Source organism: Mustela nivalis (assembly GCF_964662115.1).
Source record: "Mustela nivalis genome assembly, chromosome: 7".
NCBI classification, from domain to species: Eukaryota; Metazoa; Chordata; class Mammalia; order Carnivora; family Mustelidae; genus Mustela; species Mustela nivalis.
Genome location: NC_139026.1, coordinates 60,830,721 through 60,844,239, shown reverse-complemented (window position 1 = coordinate 60,844,239; position 13,519 = coordinate 60,830,721). Strand labels below are relative to the sequence as shown.

Genomic DNA, 13,519 nt, shown 5'->3' with positions numbered 1-13,519 from the left:
AAAAGAAATTTCTTTGCAGATCAGAATAGTCTTGTTGAATTTTAGTGGTCAACAATACTTCTTGCCAACATGCCATCTTTTAAGTCTGTTTATGTTGCCCTCATTGTTTGCTTCTTTACTTAATTTATTATTGCTGTTTTTAAAGGAAGGTCCATGCTCAATGTGGCGCTTGAACTCACAACCTCTAGATTAAGTCACCTGCTCTACCGACTGAGCCAGCCATGTGCCCCATTTAGTTATTTATTTAATAAACACTTACAGTTTATTTTATGTGCCTTATACTATTCTAACTGCTTCAAGAATATCAACATATTTAGTCATTACAATACTGATAGAGGTAGGCACTATTATTTTTATTTTACAGTTGTGAATCCTAAAGTGCAGAGTCATTATGTAACTTGTCTATGTGCAGTGCTATATCTCATAGAGTGGGCCTTCTATTTCTTTCTTTCTTTTTTTTTTTTAAAAAGATTTTATTTATTTATTTATTTGACAAAGAGAGAGAGAGAGAGAGATCACAAGTAGGCAGTGAGGCAGGCAGGGAGAGGGGAAGCAGGCTCCCTGGTAAGCAGAGAGCCTGATGCAGGGCTTGATCCCAGGACCCTGAGACCATGACCCCAGCCAAAGGCAGAGGCTTAACCCACTGAACCACCCAGGTACCCCTAGTTCTTTATTTTTTCAAAATAATAACTACTGTGGTCTTCATATACCTTTAAAACATTAGTATCGTTTTGCTAATTTTTTCAAAGAATTCTGGAGGAAATCTGGTCGAACAGAATGTGAATTTGTATACAAAGAATTTTCATTGAGAGAATGTTAAATCAGGCCATCCATGGACAAGGGTTACCAATTCCACTTGTCTATTTATTCAAGTCTTATGCCCTATAATGTAGATGTTACATATTCAGGATCAATGTTTTTTGTTAAGTTAAATCAGGTAAACTGCTGTGGCCTAAGAGCTAAAAATGAATTTTCACAACTTTAATATCTCCTCTTTTACAGAAAAAGTTTGCTGACTCCTGGGTTATTTCTTAGATATTTCAGGTTTTTGTTTTTTTTCTTTTTCTTTCCCTACTGTAGTTAGTATTAACCCCACTGCTCAATATAGAAGTCACAGCCACATGTGGTTCCTTAAATTTAGATAACTAAAATGAAATACAATTTAAAATTCAGTTTCTTGGGATGCCTGGGTGGCTCAGTAGGTTAAGCCTCTGCCTTCGGCTCAGGTCATGATCTCAGGGTCCTGGGATCGAGCCCCACATCGGGCTCTCTGCTCAGTGGGGAGCCTGCTTCCCCCTCTCTTTCTGCCTGCCTCTCTCCCTCCTTGTGATCTCTCTGTCAAATAAATAAATTTAAAAAAAAAAAAAAACTTAAAAAAAAAATTCAGTTTCTTGTCACACTGGCAATATTTCAAGTTCCCAACAGTAGCATGTAGCCAGTGGCTACTATACTGGACAGCACAGATGGAAGACAGCTGGTTTTCTAAGAGTCAAATTTACTAACTTTTAGTCCTTGTATTGACTTGGCTGTTGGTTCAGAAAGTTTCCAATACAGATGGCTAAATTTATATAGTCACAAGCATGAAGTGACTTTTACTTTATTTTTATCATTTATGTTTATTGAACATTTATTATCTCCCTTTCTCAGGGGAACACTTTAAGACAGCTATATTACTGTTTATATTTTAAGACAAGAAAATTAACCCCTGGAACTTGATTCCAGATGTGACTATTTACAAAACTGGATTCTTTACACTACGCAGTGCTGCATCTTTCACACCATATCAAAAGTCAACAGGCTAAAATAGTTTGATAAAAAAAGAGGCATTTAATATAGAATGCATTAGAATAAGTTTTTATTATTTTATTTATTTTTAAAAGATCTTATTTATTTATTTGACAGAGAGACATCATAAGTAGGCAGAGAGGCAGGCAGAGAGAGAGAGAGGAGGAAGCAGGATCCCTGCCGAGCAGAGAGCCCCATGTGGGGCTTGATCCCCATGACCTGATATCATGACCTGAGTGGAAGGCAGAGGCTTTAACCCACTGAGCCACCCAGGTGCCCCTTATTATTTTATTTTTTAAGTAATCTCTATAGCCAACATGGGGATCAAATTCACAACCCCAATATCAAGAGTTGCACACTGTACTGACTCAGGAGGCCAGGAGCCCTGGATTAGAACAAATCTTATAAAAAGAAAAATTACCCTTTATTTGGTAAATCCATTTAATTCAATACTTCAATGCTAACTTCAATATAGGCAGGCAGGAGCAAAAACATGACACGGATCATACCATGTGCCAAAAGAAAAAAGGACTTTTAAATAAGGAGAAATGGGCTACTTTCTGGGATAGTAAGATACCTATCATTGGAAGTATTTAAACTCAGACCTCAGGGGGCCAATAAGGTAAAAAATATTAAGGGCATGCACGGATTGAACAAGGTGGATTGTACAGTACCAGTCAAAACCAGTTGAGACAATGCAAAAAAACCATTCACTTCTAGTACCTGAACTTCACCAAGGCGATCTAGTTGTTCTTGCATCTGGTTCCTGGTAACAGTTACATCATATTCTAACTTGTCATATTCTCTCCACGCTCGCTCCAATTCCTAAAAATCAAACAGCACTAATTAATGGGGAAAAATGTGCTTTTATATGGTTATCACTGCAATTACAAGCTTTCCAGGTTTTAGAAAATTGTATAGTTTGTAATGGGCAAAATAAAAACTTTTATAACTCATTTTTCCTTTTCTTGTTATTCACGGGAAATGTCAGTTTAACAACACAAATAGTCTTGGGATAAGGAAAGAGGGTATGGAGTATGGAGGAAAGATTAATAACCTTAACAGTCTGTTTCTAACGGTTCTCTTTTAAAGAGTTATTTTACTTTTGGGGCACCTGGGTGGATCAGTTGGTTAAGCAACTGCCTTTGGCTCAGGTCACAATCTCAGGTTCCTGGGCTGGAGCCCCAACTTGGGTTCCCTGTTCAGTGGGAAATCTGCTTCTCCCCATCGCTTGTGCTTTCTCTCTCCCTCAAATAAGTAAATCTTAAAAAAAAAAAAAAAAAAAAAAGTTATTTTACTTTGTATATTATGCAACTAGCTTAAAATTACTTTAAAAAAACTCGGCAACAAAAAATTATTTAAGGCACATACTTTTTTTTTTTTTTTTAAAGATTTTATTTATTTATTTGACAGACAGAGATCACAAGTAGGCATAGATAGAGGCAGACAGGGAGACAGGGACAGGGTGGTGAGGAGAAGCAGGCTCCCCACTGAGCAGAGAGCCCGATGTGGGTCTCCATACCAGGACCCTGAGATTGTGACCTGAACCGAAGGCAGAAGCTTAACCCACTGAGCCACCCAGGTGCCCCATTCAAGCCACATACTTTCAAAAATTAAAATGAGTGTTAGAATTTGGCCATTTGGGATAATTGCTTTTTGAATCTAAGATCTCTCCTTAAGCAGGTTTTATAATGAATCACATTTTTTTTTTAAAGATTTTATTTATTCATTTGATAGAGATCACAAATAGGCAGAGAGGCAGGCAGAGAGAGAGAGAAGAGGAGGAAGCAGGCTCCCCACTGAGCAGAGAGCCTGATGCGGGGCTCGATCCCAGGACCCTGAGATCATGACCTGAGCTGAAGGCAGAGGCTTTAACCCACTGAGCCACCCAGGTGCCCCGAATCACATTTTTTTTTTAAAAGATTTTATTTATTTATTTGACAGACAGAGATCACAAGCAGGTAGAGAGGCAGGCAGAGAGAGAGGAGGAAGCAGGCTCCCTGCTGAGCAGAGAGCCCGATGTGGGACTCGATCCCAGGACCCTGAGATCATGACCTGAGCCGAAGGCAGAGGCTTAATCCTCTGAGCCACCCAGGCGCCCCCGAATCACATTTTTTAAAAAGTAGAGATAAACCACTGGAGGTTTATCATCTCTATATTGTATAGGTAATTTAAGGAATCTATTTAATTGGTTTCACGATTAATAAAATTTTTAAAAGGCAAGGTGATAAAGGACTAAAGAGTTATATCTCCTCTATATTGTGTAACTATTAGTCTTCCCACTTGGCTCTAGCAAACTTTTACCTGAATAAGGATACTGATCTTCTTATTTACTTTCTTATCTGCAGACTCAATGGCAGCCCGACAGTTAAGTAAGATGGCATTGCCAGCCTAACACCTAACCTCTCATGTAGAAAAGACACTGTCCAAAGCCTACAGAAGCATCTAAATGTAAGAACATTTTATAGGAAGGTAAGAATCCGTGTCTTTCTTATACTAAAAGTATAGGAAACATACACTGTAGAGCCAGAAATTATTTTAAAGGTGAAGAAACACAATATACTCTCAAGTTTTCTAGACTACAAAGTCCTGCCACTGGACTGTAACATTTGGCCTGAGTCCCATCTTCCTGCTGGGCTTACCTACTTCTCCTCTATCTCTGGGCTCCTCAAACATGACTATGGCTGGGCAGAACACAAACCAAAAGAGGAGAGCAAGCAAAGGGGCAGCACTGGCTTTAACACCAGCTTCTCCCAGTTACCTGCCTGAGCATTTCATTAACGAATCTACAAGTACCATGCTGAAAATCTTTAGATATGACCTGTTTTTTGTTTTGTTTTGTTTTTTGTCAAGAAGATAATACACAGTACGATAAGGCAATTAAAAGGGGGTAATGACTTCTAAACATACAATTACCTTAAAATCACAGGCATTAAGTTAGGAAATAGTGCTTTTGATAAAAACATAGAAAGTTTCATGCTATATACAGTTAAGAGAATAAATGAAATCTTCCAATCTACAACCATAGCAATGACTCTCACAATGTTAAAAGGAGCCAAAGAACACACATACTGTATAATTATATATGATTTATATATATGTAGCTTCTAAAGTTCAAAAGTAAGCAAAAAACTTTACACATAGTTTAAGGCAGGTAGTGGTCTGCTAGGGAAGTAGTCACTGGGAGGGGAATTTCTGGCATGCTAGTAAAATTCAGTGCCTAGATATGGATATCAGTCATATTTGTGCACCATCAGTCATATTTGTGCACTTAAATTGGGTGCTTTTCTGAGAATATGTTAACTCTAACAAAGGTAAAAAAAAATGTGTACACATGTATGATTGTTACAGGGGTGGCAGAAGATTTTCAAAAATTTGACTCAGTCTAACTTTAGGATGTGGAACAAGTAAAATGAGGATTTCAATATTTAGCAGTAGAGCTATACTGAATACATATTATGATCTTTATTAAGAAAGTAATAGGACTAATAATTCATTTCTAAGTTTTTAATGTAGGAAGACCTATCCTTTCGTTTCTTTTCTTTTTTTTTTTAGATTTTAAGTAATTTCTCTACACCTAACATGTGGCTCAAACTTACAACCCCAAGGATCAAGAGTTGGATGCCCTAACGACAGAGTCAGGCAAGCACCCCTCGTTTTCTTGTCCAGTATCAATGGCAATTCAGAACAAAATATAGCCATGAGAATAGTTACACAATATGGTACACACACATAAATGTGTAATCTGTATTTCTAATCTTTAACTTGTATCTGTAGTTTCTCTTCTGATCTCTGAAATAAAAACTATATTCCATCTCAAAGAAAGTGGTTATTTTTGTACAAATTTTATATGTAATAAATTTATATACTTATAAATGTAGAAAAGCTAGAATACAGGGAAAGAAAAAGAAAAAATAGTTATTATTGTAGTACACTTTTGTTAGCAATTTTGTGGATTTTTTTTTTTTTTTTTGCTTTCTCAGACACACACAATGGAAATTTACAAACATACACAAAAGTAGGACCCACTCTAAATACAACATGGCCAGTCTGGTTGTACTCCCATTCTTTGAGTACTGCAGTACTCCTATTGTATCTTTGTGGAATTATTTTAAGGCAAATACCAAGCATCATATAATTTCACCTATAAATACTTCGGTATGTATTTCTTAAAAAAAAAAAAAAAAGACTGTATTTATTTGAGAGATAGAGGGAGTGACAGAGAGCACCAGTGCGGTGTGAGGGGGTGTGGCAGAGAGAGGGAGAAGCAGACTCCCTGCTGAGCAGGGAGCCCAACAGGGGCTTGATTCTAGGATCCCAGGATCACCTGAGCCCAAGGCAGATACTTAACTGACTCAGCCGCCCAGGGAACTCTCAGAATGTATTTCTTAAGAAAAGAAACTTAAAATAAAAAATAACATGGAAATTCTTGATTTAAAAATCATTAATATTTATTCCTTAAAAAAGCTTTTTAAAGGGTTTTATTTATTTTAGAGAGAGTGTATGTGAGAGAGAGAGGGAGTGCATGAGCAGCGGGAGGGGTAGAGGGAGAGGAACAAGCAGACTCTCCGCTGTGTGGGGAGCACAGAGTGGGGCTTGATCCCAGAATCCCGAGATCATGCTAGTCAGATGCTTAACCGACAGACACACCCAGGCGCCCCTTCCTTAAGTGTTGTAAAAAATGATAAACCCTATCCTCCTCTCTATGCCCTTGTTACTTATATGGGGATGAGACTGAGTTACCCGACCTACAGAATTTCTCCTACTTCACATTTTGCTAATTGAATTCCTGCAGTATTCCTTACATGCTCCTCTGTTTCCTTCTATTTCCTATAAACTTGTAGTTACATACTGAGGCTTGTCGAGATTCAGATTTGATTTTCTGGTAAAAAATAACCTCACAACTGTTGCTGGGTACTTTCTACGGCAGCACATCAGGAGGTGTATGACAGCGGACTATCTCTTTTGGGGGGATGTTGTGTTGTAATTATAAAATAGCCAGGTGAGGGCACCTGGGTGGCTCAGTGGGTTAAGCCACTGCCTTCGGCTCAGGTCATGATCTCAGGGTCCTGGGATCGAGTCCTGCATCGGGCTCTCTGCTCAGCAGGGAGCCTACTTCCTCCTCTCTCTCTCTGCCTGCCTCTCTGCCTACTTGTGATCTCTCTCTGTCAAATAAATAAATAAAATCTTTAAAAAAAAATAGCCAGGTGATTTATAAATTATCTTGGGTGGTCCAGTTGGTTGAGCGTCTGACTCTTGGTTTCGGTTCCAGTCATGATCTTGTGGATCATGAGATCTAGCCCTGCATCAGGCTCAGAGCTCAGCAGGGAGTGTACTTGAACGTTCCCACTGCCTCTCATTCTCCTCATGCATGTGCTCACTCTTTAATAAATAGATCTTTTAAAAAAAACTATCTTAAAATCTTTCAAAACAGATTCCATGCCAATTCATGAATATTGATGGAAGGACTACAAAAAATTGACAATGATTCTCAGAAGCTTTTTATTACATAGAGGATGAATGGGTATATGAATATATTTAATGGGCAAGCTTTTCCCCAAGGCATTTTGTTTGTCCTGATTTCCTGTCCCTTTTAAGTTTATAACCCTAGGCTCTAGTATATCCACTGGAGTCTAAAATCTGTTTACTTATGGTCCCCCTAGCTACAATTCAACTTAGACCACACCTAAGTTTAATGGAAGTCTATACATACAACCTACTCACTGTAACCCTGGGTAATCTCTCTGATGCAGTTTTTTGTTTATAACATAGTAATAATAGTACCCATGCTAAGGAGTTATGGGGACTAAGCACACGTATAGTACTTAGAATCTGGCTCCCAGTAACTGCTCTAAGAAATATTCCTGATTTTTGTTATTACTTGGTATTTTGGTATTATTTTGCTGTAGATAAATATATAAGCGAATTACTACCATGACTCAGGATGAATGGGAGGTCTTTATACCTGTTTTATGATTTCTGAAATTCCAATTCTGGATTTTTGAGTAAGATGATTTAAATTTGATTTCAGGGGCGCCTGGGTGGCTCAGTGGGTTAAGCCGCTGCCTTCGGCTCAGGTCATGATCCCAGGGTCCTGGGATCGAGTCCCGCATCGGGCTCTCTGCTGAGCGGAGAGCCTGCTTTCCTCTCTCTCTCTCTCTCTCTGCCTACTTGTGATCTCTCTCTGTCAAATAAATAAATAAAATCTTAAAAAAATTTGATTTCAAGTTCCATAAAGTACATGTTATGTGACCATACAGATACTGAAATGGAGTAGAAAGCAGAGAAACCTAAGAAAAAGTCCTTGATTTAGGTGCTGATTCTGTTCCTTATTAATTATGTCACAACACAAGTAATTTAGCCTCCACGAACCTCAGTTTTTTCATCTGTGCAGTGAAAATAATAAATATGAAAATAAATGGAGATAGTAATTTTATTTATTTTGCACAGGCTTTTCTTAAAGATCAAAACAGATAACATATGAGAAAAACAGAGAATTACATATATATTTTGCTGCTATTTAGGTGAGTCACAAATTATCTGTTTCCTTGAATTGCTGGGTAGAGTAAGAGAAGCCCCCATTGAGCTGATAAAGCCTGAGAATATTTCTCTTACAGACATGAGGCCTAATATAAATTCTAAGAGAGGTAACTGTAGCAGACGAGACAGTGCTTCACACTATAACTCCTTTGCCCACTTAATTTCAAGGCACTGTGGTACCAGTGTCTCATGCCAAGTCAGCTAAGGCAGTTTGGAAGTGTGGGTGAATTAAGGGCACTGGGGCAACTTCAACCAATGAAAGAGAGATAGCCCCCAGCCTTCAGTAGAAAATTCAGGGCTATCTACTCATTTCCTCAGAGAGTCCCCAGTTGCATACAGTGGGAACCAGCTCTGTAGGGAAACTTTTACTGGCTTTTCTCCCTTCCTGTCTCATTCTCCACATACCCTCCTTTCTGCATCCTGGAATCATCTCCTAATAAACAATCTTAGCCCAGTTCATCTTAGGTTCTGCTTTCAGAAAAGACCCCAAACTAAGACAATGACACACTGAAAAATTTCAAGTGTAACCGACAGGCTTAGGTAAAAAGAAGTAGAAACCAAGGTGAGAACACAGAGGCACTATGTGCTTAAAGCAGGTATGCTTATTGGATGGGGCTTACAGAGACGAGATATAGTATCAACAATTAAATAAAACATAATGGGGACACTGCTTTACATGTCTGCCTTGTGTTAATCCTAATTTTATAAACCTAAATGGCTAACCTGGTGAGGAGAAGATGTTCTTAGGATCAAAGCTCTGCTCTATGGAAGTGTTATTGTTATACCTCTTGCATCTTCTAAACCTCATGACTTGGATTTGAACAAATGACCTCAACCAACTGTGAAAAGGATCAGAGGAATCCTCTGGGATTCTGCTAGCATAAATGTAATTCAGTTTTAAGTTTAACCAGCATCCACTGAGTGTTAACCATATGCTGTAAGGCTTGAGCTACAAATATGAACAAGTTTACAAAGGCAAAAGTTGTACAGTTTGTATTCTACGTGAAGACATGTCTTAGAAGAACACATTGAGAGTTTGTAATGACCAAATGAATAACACTGAAGGCAAAGAAAGAAACCTGGAAAGTGATTACATTGGTAACAACAAGAAAATGGGATATTCAAACAGGATTAATTTCTACTAGAACATTTTTAAGCCTACTGACCAAATTTAAGTTACTAAACCCATTTGGTAAGGGATAAGATAATAATTCAGTTGAACACTATACATCCTGAGAATTTTCTAAAACAGATACCAAGTCATGAAATAGTACCCAACTACATTTTGATTTGACTCAGGTTGCCATAGGGATACTGAACTTTTCATTAGCTTGGCAGTGACTTTGTAGCCCCATTTTCCCTTTCTTTTTTTTTTTTTTTAAAGATTTTATTTATTTATTTGACAGAGAGAGATCACAAGTAGGCAGAGAAGCAGGCAGAGAGAGAGAGAGGAGGAAGCAGGCTCCCCGCTGAGCAGAGAGCGGGATGTGGGGCTCGATCCCAGGACCTGAGATCATGACCTGAGCCGAAGGCAGAGGCTTTTAACCCACTGAGCCACCCAGGCACCCCCCCATTTTCCCTTTCTAATGTCATATTCCTAATCTTCTATTGCAGTCAGTTACTTTTATTTTTTGTTTCTCCAAACACGTCTCTCATATTCTCTTTTCTTTGTTGTGGTTCGAGGCATTTTATCCTTTTATCCTGTGTGGACTACCCTTTACTGCCTCTTCCTATCCAAATCCTACCTACCATTGGTGAACTAAGTGACTACGTCCTTGTAGACATTTCAGGTGCCTATATTTTCTTTGTGACTCTATTAGAGAAATCTATATAGATTTGAGTCTTCAGGATTATGCTCAGAAGATAGGAGTTTTGATTCTAGGCATGGCATTTATTAGCTTTTAACACTGGGTAAGTCATTCGGTTCAATCATCATTTTTTTTTTTTTTTTTTTTTGAAAGGCTGAGTGAGCACGGAGCCCAACACAAATCTTGAACTCACAACTCTGAGATCAGGACATGAGCTGAAATCAAGAGTCGGACACATAACTGACTGAGCCACCCTGGTGCCCCTCAATCACCGGATTTTTAATGCATATCCTACGGTACTGGATGCTAGAGTAACAAAGATAAATGAGATAGGGTTCTGATTTCAAGGAGACCACAACTGAAAGGATATTAAATTCTTAAAATATGAACAATACAGTATCATTAAGAGAATCAAATGAACTGATGGAAATATGCAACCTGAAATCACACTGCAGCCATGAAATGAGGTCAATGGCTTCCTAGTGAAATGGTTAAATGAATCGAATTACCACCTTCTCAAAATTAGTCTAATTCCCCTAAAATCCATGAAATAGTTCATTAAAAAAAAACATTTTATTTATCTATTTATTTTTGAAAGGTTTTAATTTATTTGACAAAGAGACAGAGTACAAGTAGGCAGAGCAGCAGGGATAGGGAGGGAGAAGCAGGCTCCCCGCTAAGCAGAGAGCCCAGTGTGGGGCTTGATCCCAGGACTCTGGGATCATGACCTGAGCCGAAGGCAATGGCTTAACCAACTGAGCCACCCGGGTGCCTCTTGAAGAGTTTATTTTCAAGTAATCTCTACACCCAACATGGGGCTTGAACTCACAACCCCAAGATCAAGAGTCACATGCTCTACCAACTGAGCCTGGCTGGTGTCCTGAAATACTTATTTTCTTAATGCAATAAATGGTAACATTTTTACTAAGTTTTCATTTGAATAATACATAAATGGAGTATTTAGCTCCCTTACAAAACAACTATCTCACAAGGAAAAGAATGCTTACCATAAGAGAAATAATTGTATTTATTTTGCATCAGAAAACAAATCGCCCCTTAATTTTTATTAGTTAATAGCAAATTAATTTCTCATTATAGAAAAGAACTAAAAAGACAGTGAAATTACATAGAAACAAATAGAAAAAAAGGAAAAAAAGGTGTATAGTATCTCAGTGACTCTTCTAGAAAAACTCTGCTACTTACAGCAGTGGCTCGGGAGAGTTCTCTGCATGTGCTGAGCAGTCCGTTTTGTAGGTCGTCCCTCTGCAGCACCACGGTCTGAATGGCTGCTGGGTTATCTGCATTCATTTCTATCTCTTGGCTGGCTGATAGCAAAGCTTGCTCAAGCGTGTACTATTATAATAAAAATAATTACACTTAATGTTCTGCATCATTGAATTAATTCTTTTTACTTTCGTTTTATCAGTGTCCTGATAAGAAGCATAAAAAGTAACATCACTTGTATATAATAAATAGGGTTGTCCTACTTTCTCCTTGTGGAGTTGCTGAAGTTTCTCTTCCAGGGCATGTACCACTTTATCTTGTTCACACAACCGGCTTAACTTGGCCTAGGTTTTAAGAGAAAATCTGTTGTTAGCAATTTTTAAAAATTTTCCTGTAACTGGCGGTAGGTAGTCCTGTAACTCAAGGTAGGTGTGACAAGAAAACACATTGAAAATAGCCATAGAATACCTAACGAGGTCAATCTTTATTTCAATCGGTAACAGAAAAAGCAGCTTTTATTTTATTTACTAATTTCTAAAAAGATTTTATTTATTTATTTGTGTGAGAGAAAGACAGGGATAGGGACAAAGAGCACAGCTGGGGAGGTGAGAGAGCTGCAGCCCCCCCCCCCAGCAGGGAGCCTGACATGGGGCTCCAGCCAGTTGGTTAGGTGGATGAGCTAACTGAGCCAGGAGCCCCCCAATTAGCTTTTAAAGATACAATGCTTAATGAACATGCATATAAAGTGAAAAAGCATTTCAACCATACTGTTTAATCTACGTAATTCGATATATTGTTAGTAATCAAGCAGTCTCATATAACTTTAAATTATTTCAGGGTGGTTTTACCTCCTTAATGAAAATATCAACTGGATTCTGTTTTTATATTTTAAAAATTATGCTCTTATGTTTAGAAAATGTATGCAAAAGATTGCTTCTAATTTCAATAATACAAATATAAATTTGCTAAATGGAGAAAAAAATCATTTTCAATAGTTTTTTGAAATTTTTGGTATTACCCCAATTTCTTAATTACAAAAGAATCAGCGGATACTCCATGAAAATTTCAATACTACAGTAAACCCTGTAAATATGCCCCAAACTTGACTGCATAATGGTTAAGTAGGCAAGAAACTGGAGACTTCATTTTCTTTGCCGTGTTCTCTCTTAAGTGATCACCTATCTTTGTTAGATGACAAAACTCAAGCTATACCAAATACAATATACTGAAATGCTGTAAGCCAACCAATCTAAAATACAATAAAAATAAGACTAAATTTTAAAAAGGAAGTAGTGACAGAACGTTCAGAGGCTGACTTATTAGAAGACTGACAATTTTACTTTGTCTCCAGTCCTCCATACTTTCTGTGATTAGAAATGTCTTTTACTTTCCTTTAAGTGACTCTTAGTCTGCTCAACTGCTAATTATGGGGGAAGAGGTTGTTACAGAACAGAGGAATGATGATTTAATTTAACCCAAGTGTAAAAGAAGAAAACGCTACTTTATTTGATGTCATTTTAGAGGGCAAGGGAGGAAGAGGAAGTTTTTGTCATGCTTATTTCCAGTGTTTTGGCAGAAAATATAACAGAGTACTGACAAGATACATAGTATACTGACACTTACATCGATATCTACTTCTTCAGGTCTGTATTTATATAACGTGCCTCTACATTCATCTTGTGACAGCTATAGGAAAAAAGGTCAGGGAGCAAGTTTAAAAATAATATTAAAAAATATTTAGCCTATAGTTAACATTTTAGATTTATGTAACAATAACAAAAATGGGATTTTAATGATTCTTATACTTTAAGAAGTTTAATTCAAACACAGATCATTACAAAAGTAGAAAAATATTTAACAGTGATACAATATGCAAGATACATAAAATGGTGTTAACTTAAGCTTGTCAAACAAAATAAGTTGGTCAAACAAATTATACAGCACCTTACATTTTCCATTTGTAAGACACACATTATTTTAGTGAAAAATTGACAAAATACAATCATAGCAACTGTACTGAATCAAATATTCAAACCAGGCATATTTCAGCAGTCAAAACCATCCTTCACAGTATACACATAATCACACAACTGTGTATGTGTACTCAAATGCCAACACATCTCAGTACAACTTTATTAACAAAACCTTTAACATACTGTATA

At 37.5% G+C, this 13,519-nt stretch overlaps 1 protein-coding gene across 18 annotated transcripts in view; it reads right to left on the bottom strand.

Moving 5' to 3' along the window:
* Positions 1–13,519, bottom strand: part of PLEKHA5 (pleckstrin homology domain containing A5) — a 237,422-nt gene that overhangs the window by 26,835 nt on the left and 197,068 nt on the right. For all 18 annotated transcript variants that reach the window (XM_082740611.1, XM_082740625.1, XM_082740618.1 and 15 more), the window contains 4 exons: positions 12,981–13,043; positions 11,621–11,701; positions 11,337–11,486; positions 2,509–2,610 (listed from right to left, as the gene is read on the bottom strand). In XM_082740611.1, coding sequence (XP_082596737.1) covers positions 2,509–2,610; positions 11,337–11,486; positions 11,621–11,701; positions 12,981–13,043 — 396 coding nt within the window. The remainder of the gene's footprint in view (positions 1–2,508; positions 2,611–11,336; positions 11,487–11,620; positions 11,702–12,980; positions 13,044–13,519) is intronic.